The sequence below is a fragment of the Leucopleurus acutus genome (assembly GCF_964270905.1).
Source record: "Leucopleurus acutus genome assembly, chromosome: 8".
Classification (NCBI taxonomy): domain Eukaryota; kingdom Metazoa; phylum Chordata; class Mammalia; order Artiodactyla; family Delphinidae; genus Leucopleurus; species Leucopleurus acutus.
Window position 1 is genome coordinate 43,739,260 of NC_139151.1, and position 24,892 is coordinate 43,764,151.

A 24,892-nucleotide genomic window follows, 5' to 3' on the forward strand; every position below is an offset into this window, starting at 1 on the left:
ATAAAAGGTTAGTTCTGTCTTGAAGACATAATATTAATGTGTATATGTCTAATAAATGAGTTTCATAATACATAATGCAAAAATTAACAGAATTAATGGGGGAAATAGACAATTTCACATTCCTGGAGGAGACTGTAACACTATTCTTGACAGAATTTGATCCCCCCAAAAAGTCAGTGAAGAAATAAAGGAATCACCATAGTAATCCGCTAAAGCAGAAAACAAGAAAAGTTATATGATCATATAAATTGTTGCAGAAAAACTGAAACTGAGCAGGGCCCTACGGGCTTCAAGGCACGGAGGCCTCTTTGTCCACCATTTCTTGTAGGCAAGACTCCAGCCTCCATGACCTTCCAACAGTTGCAAATCAAAGGAGGAGCAGCCAGGAAACCACCTGAGGCCCTGCACACACCCTAATCTTGTCAGCCACCCCACCCTTTTGAAACTCTGCAGAAGAAAGAAGAATGCAGGACTGTTACTGCCTTGATCCTTATCACATACCCCTGACTAGGAGCCCTGACTATAAGACCTCTCCCTATTCCCCAGGGAGAGGGACACAGTTCCTGAGGTGCTAGCCTGCTGTCTTCCCCTCTTGGCCTGGCAAATAATAAAGCCACCCTTTCTTTTTCCTCCAAAACTCTGCCTCTGTATCTCATCTCAGCATTGATGTACAGGGAGCCAAGATTTTGGGAGCAAAACCATTTTACAACTTCCAACTAAAGTGTGTCACTGGGCATCTGGCTCTACAAGGATTAGCTCAGCCACTGCATTTGCTGATCTCCAACACACTCTGAAAGGAATTCAGGGTGGAGATAAGGAATGAGATACCCTATGCTCTGGGAAAAACTGGCAGAACAGGCCTTCAGATAGTTAGATATTTTCAGGAGAAAATTTTATTTACCCAATTTCTTGTATCTTCTCATACATAGAAAAGCACTAAAATTATTAACGGAGGTATCTGCTCCTTATGACTAGCAGCAACCTTCTTGTTACTAGTAGCAACCGTGTACCAAGATGTGCACTTGATTGCATGCACCCCCTTCACTAAAATCATATATATATATGGACCTGGACCTCCACCCATCCCCACCTCCACCTCTTGGGAGAAGTTCTGCAGAGCTATCTGAGAGAATGTCTCCTGGGTATAGTCTTCTGTAAGTCCCCAAATAACTGTGAACTCACAGCTCTCTCATGTTGTGCTTTTTTCTCTTTTCCAGTTGACACAATATTTAATACCCATTCATGATTTTAAAAAAAACAACAAACCTCTTAGCAATCTTGGAATAGAGGGACATTTCCTTAAGTCAGTAAAGAATATCTACAAAAAATCTACATATAACATCACACTTAATGGGGAAACTCTGAATGCTTTCCCACTAAGATCAGACATAGGGAAAGAATGTTTGCTCTCATCACTTTTATTCAATGCAGTACTGGAACTACAATCAGCACAATAAGGACTATATATATATATATATATATATATATATATATATATATATATATGGCATACAGTTTGAAAACAGAGAAATAAAATGGTCCCTATTTGAAGATGGCCTGATTTTCTACATAGAAAGTAAATCCTAATGAATCTACAAAAACTCCCAGAACTAACACATGAGTTTAGACAAGCCACAGAATGCAAAATCAACAGTATTTCTATATACTAGCAACAAAAATGTGAAAACTGAAATTAAACACAATATGATTTTACATCTGCTGCAAAGAAAATGAAATACTTCAATATAAAGGTAACAATACATATACAAGATCTGCATCCTGAAAATTGCAAAATGTTGTTAAAGGAAGACCTAAATAATTGTAGAGACTTACCATTATCATGGATGGAAAGTCGAGACATAGTAAAACTGCGAAGTGCCCCTAAATTGCTCTGTAAGATTAAAGCAATTCTTATCAAAATCTCATCAAGGATTTTTCTAGATATAGATATATTTATTCTATATTTTATATGAATAGGCAAATGATATAGAAAAATAAAGTGGGATGAATCATCCTATGCATTGTTAAGGCTTACTACATAACTTCAGTAATCAAGACAACATGGTACTGGCAGGGAGTAGACACATAGATCAGCAGAGCATCAGAGAACTCAAAGAGACTCACACAGATATGCCCAAATGATTACTGACAAAGGAGCAAAAGCAATGGATGGCCTTTCAACAAATGGGGCTAGAGCAACTGGACATCTACAGGTAAAAAAAGAATGACCCTCAACCAAGCGTTACACCTTATGCAAAAATTAACTCTAAAATGAATCACAAAATATATTGTAAAATGTAAACTATAAAATTTGGGGGTAAAAAGAGGAGAAAAGGGATCTAGGGCTAGACAAAAAGTTCTTAGACATGAACCCAAGAGCGTGATCTATAGAATGAAAAATTGATAAATTAGACCTTATTAAAATTAAACACTTCTGATGTGCAAACAACCCAGTTAAGGTGTGAAAAGACAAATAACAGACTAGGAAAAATATCTGTACACCACAAAGCCAACAAAAGACTTGTATATGGAAAATATAAAGAAACCTCAAAGCTCAGTAGAAAAAAAAAAAGTATCCAAATAGTGAATAGGTCAAAGGCATGAACAGACATTTCACTGCAGATGGTATATAGATGGTGAATAAGCACAGGAAAAGATGTTCAATATCATTAGGTACTAGGGAATGCAAATTAAAACCATAATAAGGTATCTCTACGTACCTGTCAGAATGGGTAAAATTAAAAAGAGTAATAATTCCAATGAAAAATATAAAATGATATAGCCATACTATAGTTTGGCAGATTCTTCAACAACTAAAAGTGTACTTTTCCTACAAACAAGCAATTTTCACTCGGGGGTATTTATCCCAGAAAAATGAAAACCTATGATTACATAAAAGCTGTACATGAATGTTAACGGCAGCTTTCTTCATAATAGCCAACAAGTGGAAGCAAAACAAATGTCCCTCAGTGGGTGAAAAGTTAAACTGTAGTACATCCCTATGATGAATGAAGAGACTGAAAGACTCTTCCAAATTTATCTACAGATTCAATGCAATTTTAATCAAAGTTCCAGCAGGCTTTTTTTTTTTGGTAGGAATTGAGAAGTTGATTCTAAAATTTATTTGGATATGCAAATGACTTAAAACAGTCAAAGCAATTTTTAAAAAGAAAAATTTGTAGGATTAACTCTACCTGATTTTCAGACTTACTATTAAGCTAGACTAAACCAGATAGTGTGGTACTGAGATATATAGATTAATAGATCAATAGAAGAAAATATAAAATCAAAAAAACAGGCCATGGATTTATGGTCAAGTGATTTTGGACCAAGTACCAAGGCAATTCAACAGGGAAAGAAAAGTTTTTAAACAAATCTTGCAGGAATAATTAAATAATTGTATTTAAAAAATCATCAACTCTTACATCATATCACACACAAAAATTAACTTGAAGTGGATCATTGACCTAAATGTGCAAGCTAAAATTACAAAACTTCTAAAAGAAAATAATATAAAAAAATCTTCACAACTTCTCATAGACCTAGATAGGACACAGAGTATGAAACATAAGACAAAAATTGTTCAACTGGAGTTTATTGAAATTAAATATCTCTGCCCTTCAAAAACTCCACTAGGAAAACAATAAAAGCCAACCATAGAACAGAAGAAAATATTCACAAAAATGTCTGACAAAAGAATGTATAAAGAAAGAACTCCTATACTCAATAATAAATCAAAACAATTTAAAAATTTTTAAAAAGTGAACAGAGACCCTATAAAACAAGATATACAAATGCCCAATAAGTGCATGAGAAGAGGGGTGGGATAGGGATGTTGGGAGGGAGACGCAAGAGGGAGGAGATATGGGAATATATGTATATGTATAGCTGATTCACTTTGTTATACAGCAGAAACTAACACATCATTGTAAAGCAATTATACTCTAATAAAGATGTTAAAAAAAAAAAGAAAACGCAAATTAAAACCACAATGAGATACTAGTACACACCCACTAAAATGGTTAAAATGAAAACAACTGACAATACTAGTTAGGAATGTAAAATGGTACAACCACTTTTGAAACCTGTTTGCCATTTTCTCAAAAAGTTAAACACGTGCTTATCATCCAACACAGCCATTCAAAAAGAAATGAAATCATATGTAAACATATGCTCATAGCAACTTTGTTCACAATAATGAAAAACTAAAAACAACCCCAGATCCATCAACTACATGTTGGAGTCTCTCCATTCAATAGAATACTACTCAGCAATAAAAAGCAATAAACTACAGATACATGCAACAACCTGGATGAATTCCAAAATCATTCATTATGCTGAGTGAAAGACACAAAACAGCACATACTGTATGATTCTATTTATAGAAAGTTCTAGAAAATATAAAGGAGTCCAAAGGAAGGGAGTTGAAGGGAGGAATAAACTGCAAAGGCATGATGTAAATTTTCTGTATCTTAATTGAAGAGGTCGTTTGCTGAGTATATTGTGCGTCTGTCAATACTCTCAAATCGTAGGCGCTATATGGATGCAGTTTATTTTACGTAAATTATGATTCAATAAATTTTTTTTTAATGATACTCCTTTGAAAGAGTCGGAATATAGAAATAAATGTCATAACTGCCTTCAAGGAATTCATAATCACTCCCCTGGATGAATGTCACTCCTCCTCTTGCCAAGAGACTGGTGGGTTTGCACTGATCTTTTTGCTTTCACTTTGTCCTATTTGTGTTACTTAAATTTGCAACACGGGATAAAGGTTTAATTTGTAGTGGACAGAATCTGAAACTTTAATCTCCTTTCCTCTAAATCAGAGTTTACAACCATCTTCCTCTTCCTGGCAGAATATGACATTTAAATAAAATTCCTGATTAAACCCAGGCAAGGGGAACAAAGAATAACATTGAGCTGCAGTCCAAAGTACATGCAGTCCAAAGTACATGAAGCTGAAACATCTCTTAATAAAGTAACCAGATACTTTTTCTGCAGATGAAGTTGGGGAAGAAAGGCTCCTTCAACATTCAAGTAGATTTGACTCCAAGAGTGGAATAAAGGAACATTTAAACTACCATGATGTGGTATCACATTAATGTGATATCATATAATTTCACACAAAGGTTACCCACATGAATAAAATCAGTTTGCATACAGTTCTCACTCTGCAATATTTTAAACACTATTTTTAAGATCAAGTATATGAAACAAACTTACCGAAGAAATGATTTAATATTTTCAGCTTTCATCTCAGACACCAGTTTCCACCTTAGATTTTGGTGAGTGTCCCCTGAAGTGGCTGTTTCTTTGAGAGGCTTACTAAGCCAGCCTGGGAGGAGAATACGTACACATAAGCATACTACATACACAAGAAATTGCTTTTGACTTTTATAAGAACTAGAAGCCAAAGGGGAAGAAGGAAAAAAAAAAAAAAAAACCCTTACCTAAGAAACAGATCATGGTGAGCTTTACAAAACAATTCATACCAAATGCAGAAAACCTTCAAATTCTGATGTGTAACTTTGAGTTGGTTAAACGAGTTTTAGGTGAGGGCTATTCTTTTCATTTTCCCATGAGTTATGCATCAAGGCACGGGTCTTTACCTTTCTTGTTCTCCCATAGGGGTTAAGTTCATAGCACAGTGCCTGACACACAGGGAGCATTCGACAAATATTTATGTAATAAATGATTACAGAAGGGCAGTTGAAAGTTTTGACTCATTAATGGTCTTGGAAATGAAATCATCTTTTTGACCCCTGCGGATAGTGGCTACTCTAAATTGTCTTAACAGCCCTTAACAGTACCCTGAACTCAGCGAGCATTTAATGAATTTGAATTTCTGGCACACTTTATTAAGAAGGCCGAAATGCATTCCACTCAGTTTCCGGTTGGGCTGAAATTCAAGGAGCTCAGCCGGCCCGGCGCCCAGCGCGCAGCCCAGCTCTTCAGCCCCAGGCTCTACCGCTTTCCTCCGGGGAGGCTGGAGGGATCCAGGGAAGGGGTCGGTACACTTACCCACCATAAATCCACCCAGGAAAGATGCCAGCGCTGCAGCCAAGCACACCCAAAGGTATAGACAACCCCTGGACTTGGCCATGGCTTCCTCGGGACTGAGCAGGAGGTGCCGGCTACCGGAGCGAGCCTCGGGAATGAGGGCGAACAGAGAGAGCGCGCCCGGGAACGCGGGGAACGCCCAGGTTGCGGCAGACCGTGGCCTCCGCTGACCTTCCTCAAAGCCCTGCCTCTGCTCTCCTGGTGGGTCCCGAGGCGAATGGAAACCGGCCCCAAACTCCTGGCTCCTGCGATCTCCAGGGGGCCTCGAGGGGAGAGAGGAAGCCCTGCAGGAGGAGGACACATTCTGCTTGCTGGCAGGCAACGCCCATTCTGTTGATCCTGTACAAAGTCTGCGTTCCGGGAGACTACTGAAAATGTCCCTGCTTGTTCCTTGAAGAACTCTACTTACCAGCCTCATTCCAGGAGCTGCCAGATGCATTTAACTGCAGCTTTTTCTTCCTTGTTTATTGCCCTGCTGCCAGATTCTGACTAATTTATAACTGGTCACACTTGGGCAGCATTTCTGGTTCTGGCTGCTCTGTGATAACACATTAGTTTCTTAACCACATACAACCTCAAAACTGACGGGAGATACGTTCGGTAGATTACTCCTTTCTGCTCGTGGACGCCGCGGAGTAAGCATCGTTGACGTCTCCCCCCACCTCCACTGCCGTCATGTCTAAGTCAGAGTCACCCAAAGAGCCTGAACAGCTGCGGAAGCCCTTCAGCGGAGGTTTGAGCTTTGAAACAACCGATGAGAGTCTAAGGAGCCATTGTGAGCAGCGGGGAGCGCTCACAGATTGTGTGGTAATGAGGGATCCAAACACCAAGCGCTCCAGGGGCTTCAGGTTTGTCACATATGCCACTGTGGAGGCGGTGGATGCGGCCATGAATGCAAGGCCACATGAGGTGGATGGAAGAGTGGTGGAACCAAAGAGGGCCGTCTCAAGAGAAGATTCTCAAAGACCTGGTGCTCACTTAACTGTGAAAAAGATTTCTGTTGGTGGCATTAAAGAAGACACTGAAGAACATCACCTAAGAGATTATTTTGAACAGTATGGGAAAATTGAAGTGACTGAAATCATGACTGATGGAGGCAGTGGCAAAAAGAGAGGCTTTGCTTTCGTAACCTTTGATGACCATGACTCTGTAGACAAGATTGTCATTCAGACACTGTGAATGGCCACAACTGTGAAGTAAGGAAAGCCCTATCTAAGCAACAGATGGCTAGTGCCTCATCCAGCCAAAGAGGTCGAAGTGGTTCTGGAAACTTTGGTGGTGGTCGTGGAGGGGGTTTTGGTGGGAATGACAGCTTTGGTCATGGAGGAAACTTCAGTGGTCGAGGTGGCTTTGGTGGCAGCCGTGGTGGTGGTGGATATGGTGGCAGTGGGGATGGCTATAATGGATTTGGTAATGATGGAAGCAATTTTGGAGGTTTTGGCAATGATTTTGGCAGTCAATGATTTTGGCAGTCACAACAATCAATCTTCAAATTTTGAAGATTCCTCCATGAAAGGAGGAAACTGGAGGCAGAAGTTCTGGCCCCTGTGGTAGTGGAGGCCAATACTTTGCCAAACCCCAAAACCAAGGTGGCTGTGGTGGTTCCAGCAGCAGCAGGAGCTGTGGCAGTGGCAGAAGGTTTTGATTACTGCCAGGAAACAAAGCTTAGCAGGAGAGGAGAGCCAGAGAAGTGACAGGGAAGCTACAGGTTACAACAGATTTGTGAGCCCAGCCAAGCACAGTGGTGGCAGGGCCTAGCTGCTACAAAGAAGACACGTTTTAGACAATACTCATGTGTATGGGCAAAAAAACTTGAGGGCTGTATTTGTGACTAATTGTAATTCTGGTTTATTTGGCCTCACTGTGTATCAGGCACACGAACTTTTTTCAGTAACAGTTATACCCCCAATCTTCACTGCATTGTCTGAGGCCCTGATAATCTTAGATAAGGCACTTTTCTTTGCTCCTAAAAAGTTGCCAGAAGGGTCTAATTTCTTTTTCTTGCACTGCAATTGTTGATAAATGTATTTGATGGTTTTTCCTTCAGAAATTTCGTAGAAGAAATATAGGTTTCTGATAACTGTCAGACCATACTACTGAACTGGGTAACAAATTACAGAACTCTAATTGAAAAACTGATGGCTTCCTAAAACTGCTAACAGCAGATCAAGATCAACAAGAATGAATTACATTAATGATTGAATGAACTGATGAATATTATTATAATTTTTATGACTTTTTGTTTGAAATATTACTGGTTTTTTAATCTTTCATTTTCAGATATGAGGAAACCTTTCCTCTTGTGTAATGACACACGGCAATTTGGTAAATCATACTTTTGTATAATATCTTTGTATTTACATAAAGTCACTAATAATCTGCTCTCCTTGTAACAGGGCACAATTGGAAACACTGTTTACATTAACAAGGCTTTGACTGGAAGGCAATATTTGAGAATATGCATTGAATCAGATATGACCAGACAGCTTTAAGGAACTAAGATTGATTTTATGAAGCTATAAAGCCCCTTAGAAAACCAGCCTGGTACCTTGCTTACTTACAGTGTTCCTAGCAGCCTTACCAGGTGAGTAAGAATGGTCGCTTCCTGGCAGATGGAAGAACCTCAGGATATTTTGGGAACCTCAAGAAGAGAGAAATTCTCCCAAATCTATAAGTATTACATGCAAGTGTTATGGCAAATACTTGGCCTGGCTTGCTGGCCTTGAGAGCTATTAAAAATTCAGTCTGGGACTTCCCTGGTGGTCCAGTGGTTAAGACTCCATGCTTCCACTGCAGGAGGCACAGGTTTGATCCCTGGTTGGGGAAATAAGATCCTGCATGCTGTGCTGTGTGGCGAAAAAAAGAGCCTATGTGCTCAATTGCTATTCTTGCTAGACTTAAGTAAATAATCGGCCAATTTTAATGAAACTAAACTTATTTTGCAAACAAATTAGTTTTAATTTGGCTTTCGTTGGTAGAAATGAGAGTGATTTTAAAGAGAAAAAATTGCGTTTCAGCAAAAACTCTAATACACAGTTATGAATATTAGATTTGTGTTCTATCAATCATCTTTTTTTGTTTTTTTTTTTTTTTGCGGTACTGGGGACTCTCACTGTTGTGGCCTCTCCCATTGCAGAGCACAGGCTCCGGACATGCAGGCTCAGCGGCCATGGCTCACGGGCCCAGCCGCTCCGCGGCATGTGGGATCTTCCCGGACCGGGGCACGAACCCGTGTCCCCTGCATCGGCAGGCGGACTCTAAACCACTGCGCCACCAGGGAAGCCCTATTAATCATCTTTGAAGTTTTGTTCTTCCACCTAAAAACTGGACTGGGTTCTGAATTCTTCTAGTCTCCTCAAATATTTGGCAACAACTGTTCAAACTAATGTTTCCAATTTTTCTCCCCCTTTTGACTTGGAATCATTTAGAACTAAAGCTGAACAACTTGATATAAACTTAAGAGAGATCACCACAATAGCCCATGTTTAGACAATCTCTGTGCCTGTCACTTTGTAAGCCACTCAGAAAGTTTACCTGAACACCTGATGACATCATCAGAGACATTTCAAACTACAAAAGATGCTTCAACCTTAAGATCTAGAAATCTTCTCCACTGGCAACTCTCAGGACTCAGACACTGGGTTTAAAATTTGCTCCAACCATTAACATTTGTTTTTATTTTGTCTCCTTAGAAACGCATCTTATTAAATACCTGATTGCTTACACCCTATAGGGCTAACTTTGCGAGCCCACTTGCATCACTGCCTCCTGAAATGAGTAACTGATCTGACCTATTGTCAGAACTAAGAAACTGGCTCAGTGAGATAAAGCAATCTATCAACCCAACTTCTGGACTGTGAAATCTCTTAAAAGAAGTTTCAAAGGCAGGACTGTAGTAGAGCAAAATTTGCCACCTCAAAATGTCTCTTTGGCATGGGTACTATTTCTAGATGAAAACAATCAAGGCCCCAAAGACTCAGGAATAAACTTTGATCTTCCTCCTAACTGCCTAAAAGAATGTAGTTAGAGGACCTGTTGCAGGAATGGAGATATCAAGTAGATAACTATAGGATGAATAAGTGTGGTACACTGGAAGGAACCTGGAAAAATCTGTTAAAATTCCTCTCTGTGTCCCACTGTCTCTGCCTGGCTCAGCAAACTTTTTTTTTTTTTTACTACACATCTGCTTTCTATCTCCATGTGAATTACTTTCCTCCCCTTTGAAGTCCCAAACTACTTCCCCCTTTTGTCTTTCGCTAAAGATGGTATTTAAGGTGAGGGTTTTGGCCATTTGGGGGAATTACTCAATTCTTCTGGGTCTCTCCCATCTATACATGTTAAAAAAAAAATGACTAAGTTATTTGTGAAATTTGTTTTTTCCTACTCCTATCTCAATTTTTATAGCTAATTATATGTTGACTAATAGAAGAGATCAGTGTATTAATTAGCACAGTTCCCAACTTGATCAATATTCCCAAATTAAAATTAGATTATTCGTTCATTCAATGAGGCTATAGCATTCCGGACATTGTGAAAAATTCTGAAGATATGGTCCTTGCCTTTAGGAAGCCTACAACAATGAGAAGGCAAATATTGAATAGGTAATTAAATGTAAGAAGTTCTAAGAAGGAGCAGTATTACCTTAAATGTGAAGATTGTTGCTGCCTTAATAGGTGGTATCTGCAATCTTGATCTTGGCAATCCATTGTAAATAGTCCAGTTAGCTGGTTCAGCAAGCTTTCACCTTTGTAAAAATATAGACACAAAGTCATTATTTCATCTTCTTAATTAAGCATATAAAAGAATGCTGCTATCACAGTTTCTAATTACTAGCATCTTAGAAGATATTTGCATCTTACAAAGCACACTTAACAAAGCAACATTGTTTGATTTATGCCAACCCCTTTCAGTCTTTCTTACAAAGCTAAAGACTGTATAGGAAACTTTTAGTATTGGAAAATCAATCTCTCAGTAAAAGTATTTAACACATTTGATCTGCTCAGTGTTCAGAGTCTCTAACATGACAGGATCTCACTATCTTCTCCATTCATGAAGTTAAATTGTTCTTATATAATCCTTTTTTCCCTTCTCCTCTCACATCCTAGAAGAGGCAATCTTCTAACTTCAAAGTCCAAATTCTATCAAATGGGTCACAGCAAGGTTGGAAAACAAAGTGTGACTTGTGTACTAATAAAGCAGTATATGTAAGTTTCTTAATAAACATACCAATAATTAAGATTTAATAGAGAAGAAATAATATCTAGTGTCAAATTTCACATTTTCCCTGAAGATGTTGCATTATCTTTCATAAAAGAGGGATTGCCTAGATGCTCACTGTACAAATATAGACATGATGCCATTAATGATGTCACAAGGTGATAGGATGATCTGGTCATCAAGATAGCAACATTCTCTTCCCAAAAAAGTGAAAAGTTAATGTCATGATGGCTGAGATTCATGACAAAAAATACATTCCAATTGAGTATTTCTAAAATCCTGGGTCCAAAAACTGCCCCAAATTAGTTTCAAACTTAAGATGTGAGAATGTTAGTATATTGTACAATAAACCATAACACGTAAAGCAGGTGAGAAGTGAGACAGGAGTATAGTGTGAAAAGTGTAAAAGACTAATAAAAGTAAGTGAGAAGAAATTCTAAAAGAAAAGCCAAAAACCATGATTGGATGATTTCCTCCTGATGTCACAATTACTCTACTCAACAGTAAATGTAGAAATTAGAAAAGATCCACCACGTTAAAGTGTAAAACAGAGAGAGGGCTGCCACCCATGTCCTCCTATCAATACAGGGTGTGTGTACCATGATGCTAACATTCCAGGTGGTACCTTGGCGCTGGTAAGTTATATTTATTTGACCTTTAAACCATGTTTTCCTATCCAGTATTTCTCATCCCTTATAATTAACATGTAACTTCAGCCTATTTTCCATGATAGCTTGCACATAATAGTGCTAGGATCAGGGGACCACTCATGCTTTTTCTTCCAACACTCTCATCCTCTATCCTCATTTACATCCTCAGTCCCTGTGTACTTTCCCTATCATTAGATTATGAATAAATCTCTCCAGATTTTTGATCTTCCTTCTGACAGCACTTTCTCTATTCCATCTTACCTGACACCTGTTTTTACTTGATGATACCCCTTGTCCTAAAACCAGAGAAAAATCCACTTCATGGGGAAGTAGGAATGATTCACATAGGGACTCATGGGGTCAGAAAGGAAGGATGGACCTTTGCTCTGACATCATAAATCACTGGGTGTTCTCTTTTGAAGTTACTACCCTCTGATTATATCATCTGCTTCTTATTCACATCATCGTCCCCAGTTGAGCACCAAGATATTCTCCCACCTTCTGCAATGGTTTTAACAGCTGTCTTGTAGATTTTTGGTGCACCTCTGGTCCTTCACTCTTCCTTTTCTTTCACATCTTGCATCTAAGCCACCAGTAAGTTCTATTGGCTCTGCAATCAAAATATATCATGAATCCAGCTGCTCCACCAGTATTCATCTAATCCTAGCCACAGTCATCTGTCATCTAGACTTCTGCAACGACCCCTAGCGGGGCTCTTCCTCCACTGTTGCTCCTGTTGTTACTTTAGGAAGAAAACTCTATGGAGTCAATCAGATCATGTTATTATTAAAATCCTTCAAAACTTTCTCATTAAACTTAAAAACAAAATTCAGACTCCTTAGAGTGGCAGCTAAACCTACTTGATCTAGCTTTTGAAGCTTGCCTCCCTTCAAGGGAAGACAACACTAAGGAAACACATGCAGACCAAGTGCATAGAGACCAGGAAACAACCACATCAGCAGAGATCACCAGCATCACAAAGAAGCAGGCAATCCCCAAGGGAGGCCTGTGGTACTGTGCTCTCCAAGCGCTAGTGTAGTACGTCCATATGCCTACAGATGAAGGCATTGGTAAATGGCCAGTGGCTAAGGGCATTCCTGGCCTTCTTCTACGGTATTGTCCAAGGCTTGCTAACAAGACAAAATAACAAAAAAGCAGTTTTCAACAATTTTATAATTGGAGGCAGTTGTTGGAAAAGCTAAAATTATTTCATGTTTTTCCTTCAGTGAGCTGAGACTGGTACCTCTTCTTGACAAGCTAGAGTGACCAAGGGCAGTATAACTCATAATAATAGCAATATAATTCATATTATTTTATTTATTTATTTTTTATTTTTTTCATTTTAACATCTTTATTGGAGTATAATTGCTTTACAATGGTATGTTAGTTTCAGCTTCACAACAAAATGAATCAGTTATATATATACATATGTTCCCATATCTCTTCCCTCTTGCGTCTCCCTCCCTCCCATCCTCCCTATCCCACCCCTCCAGGCGGTCACAAAGCACGGAGCTGATCTCCCTGTGCTATGCGGCTGCTTCCCACTAGCTATCTACCTTACATTTGGTAGTGTATATATGTCCATGCCTCTCTCTCGCTTTGTCACCGTTTACCCTTCCCCCTCCCCATAGCCTCAAGTCCATTCTCTAGTAAGTCTGTGTCTTTATTCCTGTTTCACCCCTAGGTTTTTCATGACATTTTTTTTTCTTAAATTCCATATATATGTGTTAGCATACGGTATTTGTCTCTTTCTGACTTACTTCACTCTGTATGACAGACTCTAGGTCTATCCACCTCATTACAAATAGCTCAATTTTGTTTCTTTTTATGGCTGAGTAATATTCCATTGTATATATGTGCCACATCTTCTTTATCCATTCATCCGATGATGGACACTTAGGTTGTTTCCATCTCTGGGCTATTGTAAATAGAGCTGAAATGAACATTTTGGTACATGACTCTTTTTGAATTATGGTTTTCTCAGGGTATATGCCCAGTAGTGGGATTGCTGGGTCATATGGTAGTTCTATTTGTAGTTTTTTAAGGAACCTCCATACTGTTCTCCACAGTGGCTGTATCAATTTACATTCCCACCAACAGTGTAAGAGGGTTCCCTTTTCTCCACACCCTCTCCAGCATTTATTGTTTCTAGATTTTTTGATGATGGCCATTCTGACTGATGTGAGATGATATCTCATTGTAGTTTTGAGTTGCATTTCTCTAATGATTAGTGATGTTGAGCATTCTTTCATGTGTTTGTTGGCACTCTGTATATCTTCTTTGGAGAAATGTCAATTTAGGTCTTCTGCCCATTTTTGGATTGGGTTGTTTGTTTTTTTGTTATTAAGCTGCATGAGCTGCTTATAAATTTTGGAGATTAATCCTTTGTCAGTTGCTTCATTTGCAAATATTTTCTCCCATTCTGAGGGTTGTCTTTTGGTCTTCTTTATGGTTTCCGTTGCTGCGCAAAAGCTTTTAAGTTTCATTAGGTGCCATTTGTTTACTTTTGTTTTTATTTCCATTTCTCTAGGAGGTGGGTCAAAAAAGACCTTGCTGTGATTTATGTCATAGAGTGTCCTGCCTATGTTTTCCTCTAAGAGTTTGATAGTTTCTGGCCTTACATTTAGGTCTTTAATAAATTTTGAGCTTATTTTTGTGTATGGTGTTAGGGAGTGATCTAATCTCATACTTTTACATGTAGCTGTCCAGTTTTCCCAGCACCACTTATTGAAGAGGCTGTCCTTTCTCCACTGTACATTCCTGCCTCCTTTATCAAAGATAAGGTGACCATATGTGCGTGGGTTTATCTCTGGGCTTTCTATCCTGTTCCATTGATCTATATTTCTGTTTTTGTGCCAGTACCATACTGTCTTGATTACTGTAGCTTTGTAGTATAGTCTGAAGTCAGGAAGAATGATTCCTCCAGCTCCATTTTTCGTTCTCAAGATTGCTTTCGCTATTCGGGGTCTTTTGTGTTTCCATACAAATTGTGAAATTTTTTGTTCTAGTTCTGTGAAAATTGCCAGTGGTAGTTTGATAGGGATTGCATAGAATCTGTAGATTGCTTTGGGTAGTACAGTCATTTTCACAATGTTGATTCTTCCAATCCAAGAACATGGTATATCTCTCCATCTATTTGTATCATCTTTAATTTCTTTCATCAGTGTCTTATAATTTTCTGCATACAGGTCTTTTGTCTCCTTAGGTAGGTTTATTCCTAGATATTTTATTCTTTTTGTTGCAATGGTAAATGGGAGTGTTTTCTTGATTTCACTTTCAGATTTTTCATCCGTAGTGTATAGGAATGCCAGAGATTTCTGTGCATTAATTTTGTATCCTGCTACTTTACCAAATTCATTGATTAGCTCTAGTAGTTTTCTGGTAGCATCTTTAGGATTCTCTCTGTATAGTATCATGTCATCTGCAAAGAGTGACAGCTTTACTTCTTCTTTTCCGATTTGGATTCCTTTTATTTCCTTTTCTTCTCTGATTGCTGTGGCTAAAACTTCCAAAACTATGTTGAATAAGAGTGGTGAGAGTGGGCAACCTTGTCTTTTTCCTGATCTTAGTGGAAATGCTTTCAGTTTTTCACCATTGAGGACGATGTTGGCTGTGGGTTTGTCATATATGGCCTTTATTATTTTGAGGAAAATTCCCTCTATGCCTACTTTCTGCAGGGTTTTTATCATAAATGGGTGTTGAATTTTGTCAAAAGCTTTCTCTGCATCTATTGAGATGATCATATGGTTTTTCTCCTTCAATTTGTTAATATGGTGTATCACGTTGAATGATTTGCATATATTGAAGAATCCTTGCATTCCTGGAATAAACCCCACTTGACCATGGTGTATGATCCTTTTAATGTGCTGTTGGATTCTGTTTGCTAGTATTTTGTTGAGGATTTTTGCATCTATGTTCATCAGTGATATTGGCCTGTAGTTTTCTTTCTTTGTGATATCCTTGTCTGGTTTTGGTATCAGGGTGATGGTGGCCTCGTAGAATGAGTTTGTGAGTGTTCCTCCCTCTGCTATATTTTGGAAGAGTTTGAGAAGGATAGGTGATAGCTCTTCTCTAAATGTTTGATAGAATTTGCCTGTGAAGCCATCTGGTCCTGGGCTTTTGTTTGTTGGAAGATTTTTAATCACAGTTTCAATTTCAGTGCTTGTGATTGGTCTGTTCATATTTTCTATTTCTTCCTGATTCAGTCTTGGCAGGTTGTGCCTTTCTAAGAATTTGTCCATTTCTTCCAGGTTGTCCATTTTATTGGCATAGAGTTGCTTGTAGTAATCTCTCATGATCTTTTGTATTTCTGCAGTGTCAGTTGTTACTTCTCCTTTTTCGTTTCTAATTCTATTGATTTGAGTCTTCTCCCTTTTTTTCTTGATGAGTCTGGCTAATGGTTTATCAATTTTGTTTATCCTTTCAAAGAACCAGCTTTTAGTTTTATTTATCTTTGTTATCATTTCCTTCATTTTTTTTTCATTTATTTCTTATCTGATCTTTATGATTTCTTTCCTTCTGCTAACTTTGGGGGTTTTTTGTTCTTCTTTCTCTAATTGCTTTAGGTGCAATGTTAGGTTCTTTATTCGAGATGTTTCCTTTTTTTTAAGGTAGGATTGTATTGCTATAAACTTCCCTCTTAGAACTGCTTTTGCTGCATCCCATAGATTTTGAGTTGTCGTGTCTCCATTGTCATTTGTTTCTAGGTATTTTTTGATTTCCTCTTTGATTTCTTCAGTGATTACTTCATTATTAAGTAGTGTATTGTTTAGCCTCCATGTGTTTGTATTTTTTACAGATCTTTTCCTGTAATTGATATCTAGAGTCATAGCGTTGTGGTCGGAAAAGATACTTGATACAATTTCAATTTTCTTAAATTTACCAACGCTTGATTTGTGACCCAAGATATGATCTATCCTGGAGAATGTTCCATGAGCACTTGAGAAAAATGTGTATTCTGTTGTTTTTGGATGGAATGTCCTATAAATATCAATTAAGTCCATCTCGTTTAATGTATCATTTAAAGCTTGTGTTTCCTTATTTATTTTCATTTTGGATGATCTGTCCATTGGTGAAAGTGGGGTGTTAAAGTCCCCTACTATGAATGTGTTACTGTCGATTTCCCCTTTTATGGCTGTCAGTATTTGCCTTATGTATTGAGGTGCTCCTATGTTGGGTGCATAAATATTTACAATTGTTATATCTTCTTCTTGGATCGATCTGTTGATCATTATGTAGTGTCCTTCTTTGTCTCTTCTAATGATCTTTATTTTAAAGTCTATTTTGTCTGATATGAGACTTGCTACTACAGCTTTCTTTTGGTTTCCATTTGCATGAAATACCTTTTTCCATCCCCTTACTTTTAGTCTGTATGTGTCTCTAGGTCTGAAGTGGGTCTCTTGTAGACAGCAAATATATGGGTCTTGTTTTTGTATCCATTCAGCCAATCTGTGTCTTTTGGTGGGAGCATTTAGTCCATTTACATTTAAGGTAATTATCGATATGTGTGTTCCCATTCCCATTTTCTTAATTGTTTGGGGTTTGTTATTGTAGGTCTTTTCCTTCTTTTGTGTTTCTTGCCTAGAGAAGTTCCTTTAGCAGTTGTTGTAGAGCTGGTTTGGTGGTGGTGAACTCTCTCAGCTTTTACTTGTCTGTAAAGGTTTTAATTTCTCCATCAAATCTGAAAGAGATACTTGCTGGGAAGAGTAATCTTGGTTGCAGGTTTTTCTCCTTCAACACTTTCAATATGTCCTGCCATTCCCTTCTGGCTTGCAGAGTTTCTGCTGAAAGGTCAGCTGTTAACCTTATGGATATTCCCTTGTGTGTTATTTGTTGTTTTTCCCTTGCTGCTTTTAATGTTTTCTTTGTATTTAATTTTTGACAGTTTGATTAATATGTGTCTTGGCGTATTTCTCCTTGGATTTATCCTGTATGGGACTCTCTGTGCTTCCTGGACTTGATTAACTATTTCCTTTCCCATATTAGGGAAGTTTTCAACTATAATCTCTTCAAATATTTTCTCAGTCCCTTTCTTTTTCTCTTCTTCTTCTGGAACCCCTATAATTCGAATGTTGGTGCGTTTAATTTGTCCCAGAGGTCTCTGAGACTGTCCTCAGTTCTTTTCATTCTTTTTTCTTTATTCTGCTCTGCAGTAGTTATTTCCACTATTTTATCTTCCAGGTCACTTATCCGTTCTTCTGCCTCAGTTATTCTGCTATTGATCCCATCTAGAGTATTTTCATTTCATTTAATATGTTGTTCATCATTGTTTGTTTCATCTTTAGTTCTTCTAGGTCCTTGTTAAATGTTTCTTGCATTTTGTCTATACTATTTCCAAGATTTTGGATCATCTTTACTATCATTATTCTGAATTCTTTTTCAGGTAGACTGCCTATTTCCTCTTCATTTGTTAGGTCTGGTGGGTTTTCATCTTGCTCCTTCATCTGCTGTCTGTTTTTCTGTCTTTTCATTTTGCTTATCTTACTGTGTTTGGGGTCTCCTTTTTGCAGGCTGAAGGTTTGTAGTTCCTGTTGTTTTTTGTGTCTGTCCCCAGTGGCTAAGGTTGGTTCAGTGGGTTGTGTAGGCTTCCTGGTGGAGGATACTAGTGCCTGTGTTCTGGTGGATGAGGCTGGATCTTGTCTTTCTGGTGGGCAGGTCCACGTCTGGTGGTGTGTTTTGGGGTGTCTGTAGACTTATTATGATTTTCGGCATCCTCTCTGCTAATGGGTGGGGTTGTGTTCCTGTCTTGCTAGTTGTTTGGCATAGGATGTCCAGCACTGTAGCTTGCTGGTCGTTGAGTGAAGCTGGGTGCTGGCGTTGAGATGGAGATCTCTGGGAGATTTTTGCCGTTTGATATTATGTGCAGCTGGGAGGCCTCTTGTGGACCAGTGTCCTGAAGTTGGCTCTCCCACCTCAGAGGCACAGCACTAACTCCTGGCTGCAGCACCAAGAGCCTTTCATCCACACCGCTCCTTAATTTGGGATGATTCGTTGTCTATTCATGTATTCCACAGATGCAGGGTACATCAAGTTGATTGTGGAGCTTTAATCTGCTGCTTCTGAGGCTGCTGGGAGAGATTTCCCTTTCTCTTCTTTGTTCTCACAGCTCCCAGGGGCTCAGCTTTGGATCTGGCCCTGCCTCTGCCTGTAGGTTGCCAGAGGGCGTCTGTTCTGCGCTCAGACAGGACGGGGTTAAAGGAGCCGCTGATTCGGGGGCTCTAGCTCACTCAGGCTGCGGGGAGGGAGGGGCACGGAGTGCGTGGCGAGCGTGCGGCAGCAGAGGCTGGCGTGACGTTGCACGATCCTGAGGCGCGCCGTTCGTTCCCCCCGGGGGAGTTGTCCCTGGATCCCGGGACCCTGGCAGTGGCGGGCTGCACAGGCTCCCCGGAAGGGGGTGTGGATAGTGACCTGTGTTCGCACACAGGCTTCTTGGTGGCGGCAGCAGCAGCCTGAGAGTCTCATGTCTGTCTCTGGGGTCTGCACTTTTAGCCGCAGCTCGCGCCCGTCTCTGGAGCTCCCTTAAGAAGCGTTCTTAATCCCCTCTCCTCGCGCACCAGGAAACAAAGAGGGAAGAAAAAGTCTCTTGCCTCTTCGGCAGGTCCAGACTTTTCCCCGGACTCCCTCCCGGCTGGCCGCGGTGCACTAACGCCCTGCAGGCTGTGTTCACGCCGCCAACCTCTCCCGGCGCTCCGACAGAAGCCGGAGCCTCAGCTCCCAGCCCCGCCCGCCCCGTCGGGCGAGCAGACAAGCCTCTCGGCTGGTGAGTGCCGGTCGGCCCCGATCCTCTGCGCTGGAATCTCTCCGCTTTGCCCTCCGCACCCCTGTTGCTGTGCTTTCCTCTGCGGCCCCGAAGCTCCCCCACTCCGCCACCCGCAGTCTCCGCCCGCGAAGGGGCTTCCTAGTGTGTGGACACTTTTCCTCCTTCACAGCTCCCTCCCGCTGGTGCAGGACCCGTCCCTATCCTTTTGTCTCTGTTAATTTTTTTCTTTTGCCCTAACCAGGTACGTGGGGGGTTCCTTGCCTTTTGGGAGGTCTGAGGTCTTCTGCCAGCGTTCAGTAGGTGCTCCGTAGGAGTTTTTCCACGCGTAGATGTATTTCTGGTGTATCTGTGGGGAGGAAGGTGATCTCCGCATCTTACTCTTCCGCCATCTTCCCGGAAGTCCTATTTATTTATTTTTTTTAAGGAACCAGCTTGCTCTCCACCCTTGGGAAGCGAGCAAGGGCACCTGTTACTTGTTCTTTTTTTTTTTTTTTTTTTTGCGGTACACGGGCCTCTCACTGTTGTGGCCTCTCCCGTTGCGGAGCACAGGCTCCGGACGCACAGGCTCAGTGGCCATGGCTCACGAGCCCAGCCACTCTGCGGCATGTGGGGTCTTCCCAGACCGGGGCATGAACCCGTGTCCCCTGCATCTGCAGGAGGACTCTGTCTTTGTTTTTGTTTTTGTTTTGCGGTATGTGGGCCTTTCACTCTTGTGGCCTCTCCCGTTGTGGAGCACAGACTCCAGACGCACAGCCTCAACAGCCATGGCTCACGGGCCCAGCTGCTCCGTGGCATGTGGGATCTTCCCGGACTGGGACACGAACCCGTGTCCCCTGCATCGGCAGGCGGACTGTCAACCACTGCGCCACCAGGGAAGACCTATTCGTCTGTTTTTAATGCCAGTATCATACTGTTTTGATTACTATAACTTTGCAGTATAGTTTGAAATCAGGACGTGTCTCCTGCTTTGTTCTTTCTCAGGGTTGCTTTGGCTATTCAGGATCTTTGTGGTTCCATATAAATATTAGGATTGTTTTTTCTACTTCTGCAAAAAAAATTTCTCTTGGAAACTTCATAGAGATTTCATGAATCTATAGATGGCTTTTCACAGTGTTGACATTTTAACAGTATTAATTCTTCTAATCCATGAACACAGGATACCTTTCCATTTATTTATTAGACATTTTTCTTGATAGTGGTCTGAGGAAACTGACTTCACGCCCTATGGGTCAGGTTGTATACAAATGTCTATCAATGTGTTCAATGTTAGGTATTTTCAGGATCATTTTGTATGATCCTATCTCAACTTTGACATTCATTTGAGGTTTCCAAGAGGAGGCTAGAGACAATGATATCCCTTACAGTTAGTAAACTTATAGATGTCTGTTTCTTTCTACATATGGGGTTTCTTAGGTTTCAAACATAATAACTGCACATTAGAATCACTTGGGAGTTTATAACATGCCAGTGATTGGAGCCCAGTCCCAGAGATTCTAATTTAATTGGTCTGATCCCAGGTGTTGGTATAATTAAGAGCTACCCAGGGGACTTCCCTGGTGGCACAGTGGTTAAGAATCTGCCTGTCAACAAAGGGGACAAGGGTTCGATCCCTGGCCCAGGAAGATCCCACATGTTACAGAGCAACTAAGCCCGTGTACCACAACTACTGAAGCCTGCACGCCTAGAACCCGTGCTCCGCAACAAGAGAAGCCACCGCAATGAGAAGCCCATGCACCGCAACAAAGAGTAGCCCCCACTCGCCACAACTAGAGAAAGACCGCACGCAGCAACGAAGACCCAATGCAGCCTATAAATAAATAAATAAATAAATAAATAAATAAATAAATAAATAAATAAATGTTCCTTTAAAAAAAAAAAAAGAGCTACCCAGGTAACTATGCAGCTAGGTCTGCAAACCACTAGTCTTTAACCTTGTTACTGAAAGTTTGGTCGAAGAGCAGCAGCATCAGTATCACCTTAGAGCAATTTAGGCTTCATTTTATTTTATTTGTCTATACCATGTGGCTTACAAGATCTTAGCTTCCCAACCAGGGATTGAACCCAGGCCCATAGCAGTGAAAGCACCGATTCCTAACAACTGGACTGCCAGGGAATTTCCTAGGCTTCATTTTAGATTTACGCGGTAAGGATCTGCAGTTTGACAAGACACATGGTAACTTAAATGCACCTTAATTTAGATATGCACTGGTCTAGAAAACATACAAACTCCAATGGGACTCAAGTTCTTAAAATAAGTGGATATCCTGAGTACAAGTCCTTCAAAATGTGTTCTTCAAGATTAATTGGAATATTTTTTATAATTTTAATTTCACAGGAAAAAAAACCTGCTTGGTTTGTAGTTTTAATTTTAATCAGTATTACTATCTGACACGTTATTTAACAAATTAAACTATCTATTAAAATATATTATCATAAATGAAATTTCTTGAGGCAAATATCTACAAGTGTTTTTAAGAAAGGGAAAAAGGCCAGAAGTTGCATCATATTTAAGAAATTGGGAAAGCGGAAAATGGCTCTTGGAAGGATCACACACCCTCATTGCTTTTTATGATAGACTGTAAAGGCAGAACACTTCCACAAGGTGGCAGTAATGCATCCATTTCAGCCTCTGAACTAAGGTTTTACTGATTCAAGGATATAATGGGCCTTTTAAAACATTCTAATGTATAGAAAAAAAGCAATTTCACGCAGTAAGTTTTTATTATAGTCTTGGCTGATCATTTTAATATTTTAAAGGAAGTAGTACTATGCACATTGACCCATTTGACCTGGGAAGGTGTTTTATTCTGCTTTCAGAAGTATGCCTTCTATAAAATATTAAACTTTGATAACTGATGAATATTAAGTCTTTATTTTATTAAAAACAGTAGCCCCATGCAAACATACCCAGTTGATTTTTTAAAAGGGTGCATAAGCAATTCAAAGGGGAAATTGTTTTTTCAATAAATGGTGCAGGAGCTATTGGATATCCATAGGCACAAAAATGAACCTTGACTTAAATTCACAGCTTTTGCAAAAATTATCTCAAGTGGATCACAGACTTAAATGTAAAATGTAAAACTATAAAACTTTTAGAAAAAAGAAAAGGAAAAAAATATTCTTGGGGCCTGGTGCTAGGCAAAAATTTTTTGGCTTGACAACAAAATCACAATTCACAAAAAGAAAAACATTTATAAAATTGAACTTCATCAAAATTAAAAACTTTACCCTGGAAAAGACCCTGTAGAAAAATGAAAAGACGAATTATAGACCAGGATAAATCATTTATATACCACATATTTGACAAAGGACTTGAGTCTGGAATATATAAAGAATTCTGAAAACTCAACAGTAAGAAAAACCAGCTATTCAATTAGAAAATAAGTGAAAGACATGAATGGACTTTTTACTGAAAATGATACAGATGGTAAATAGCACAGGGAAATATATTCAAAATCGTTAGCCACTACGGAAATGCATATTGAATCCACAATGCTATGTCACAGCACACCTTTCAGAATGGCTAAAATAAAAAATAGTGACAACATCAAATGCAGGCAAGGATGTGAAGGAAGTAGATCATTCACATTCTGTGGTGGGAATATAAAATGGTATAATATATCTAGAAAAGAGTATGGCAGTTTCCCACAAAACTAAATATGTGCTAACCCTATGACCCATCTTTGGAACTCTTGGACATTTATCCTAGAGATATGAAATAGGTTTATGTTTGCACAAAAACATATATATATATATATATACACACCTGTTTATATCCCTGGCTTGCAGGAATCTTAGTTCCCCGACCAGGAATTGAACCTGGGCCACCACGGTAAAAGCGCTGAGTCCTAACTACTGACTGCCAGGGAATTCCCCAGTAATCAATTACTTTAAAAGAGCTTTATATCACAAGAAAAAGTCTTATATATTTGCCCATGCAGTTATAATTTCTGGTATTCTTCATTTTTTTGTGTTTATATTCATTGTAATGTGGGTATACATCTATGAGACATGAATTATTTCGGTTTTTGTCTCATGCAGGAAGGTGAACCCAGTGTCTATTACTCCATCTTAAGAAGTCTCCCTTTGTCTATCTTTTCTAAGTAGTATTAAAAGTTTTTTTTTTAATGAAAAGAAAACGGATTTTAAACTAATTTTATTATTTGTGCTTGTGTTTTAGCATTTAAAAAATTCCCTATTTGTTTCTGGATGGCTGGAGATTGCTTATTTGGAGTACACATTCTTAAGGAAATATTACATTAAAATGCACCTGTGGGGGACTGGAGAATATTATGGTTAACAATGACTTATATCTGGGTGATATTTTTTCAGACAAATGTACATATGTATTTTTCAAAACATGTGGAAAAACAAGTTGTTCTTTTTTTTATTGACCGTACACAATCCCATTGTCTTTTTAAGGAAGTTATTGTCTTAAATGTGGCCAGAATTTTGAGGCCATTGATACACTTTATTTCTTAAGGCTGCCTTCTTTTTTATTTTTAAATAGATGTTATATTTTAGAGCAGTGTAAGTTCACCGCAAAATTGAGTGGAGCAAGGGGATCCCCATATACGCCCTGCGCTCCCACATATGCACAGCCTCCCTCACAAGCAATGTTTGTTACCGTCGATGAAACTACATTGCACGTCATCACCAAAGTCCATAGTGTAAAATTAGCGTTTACTGGTTGCTGTATATTCTATTTGAATAGAAAAAATGTATACTGACTTATTCTGTAAGTTTGAATAAGTGTATACAGAATGTTTATCATACAGAATGTTTTTTTTTTTTCACTGCCCTAAAAATCCTCTGTGCTCCACCCTCCCTCCTCCCACCCCTTGGCAACCATTGATCTTTTTACTATCTCCATAGTTTTGCCATTTCCAGAATGTCATATAGTGGGAATGATATATAGTATGCAGCCTTTTCAGATTGGCTTCTTTCACTTAGTAGTATACAATTAGGGTTGCTTCATGTCTTTTTGTGGTTGATAGCTCCTTTCTTTTTAGTACTGAATAATGTTCCATTGTCTGGAAGTACCACAGTTTATTTATCCCTTCACCTAGTGAAGGAAGACTTGGTTGCTTCCGTGTTTTAACAATTATGAATAAAGCTGCTGCAAACATCCTTGAACAGGTGTTTGATACATAAGTTTTCTACTCGTTCGTGCAAATAACAGAGAGAGATTGCTGGACATAAG

At 39.3% G+C, this 24,892-nt stretch overlaps 1 protein-coding gene and 1 pseudogene across 5 annotated transcripts in view; one reads left to right on the forward strand and one right to left on the reverse strand.

Annotated features, from left to right (window-relative positions):
* NAALAD2 (N-acetylated alpha-linked acidic dipeptidase 2) overlaps nt 1–6,253 on the reverse strand; it is a 68,359-nt gene extending 62,106 nt beyond the window's left edge. For 2 of the 4 annotated variants that reach the window (XR_014326402.1, XM_082845228.1), the window contains exons 1-2: nt 6,025–6,158; nt 5,227–5,338 (exon numbers count right to left, since the gene is read on the reverse strand). Coding sequence is in view for 3 of the 4 variants with exons in the window: in XM_082845228.1 (XP_082701354.1) it covers nt 5,227–5,338; nt 6,025–6,106 (194 nt within the window). In the remaining variant the exon portion in view is untranslated. Of the gene's footprint in view, nt 1–5,226; nt 5,339–6,024 lie in introns of all 4 variants that reach the window. The other 2 variants (XM_082845230.1, XM_082845229.1) reach the window with 2 other exon arrangements.
* Nucleotides 6,254–6,738: 485 nt separating this feature from the next.
* LOC309965235 (heterogeneous nuclear ribonucleoprotein A1-like 2) lies at nt 6,739–7,708 on the forward strand (annotated as a pseudogene). The gene has a single exon. The product of its transcript is annotated as a heterogeneous nuclear ribonucleoprotein A1-like 2 (transcript).
* Nucleotides 7,709–24,892: the final 17,184 nt, after the last annotated feature.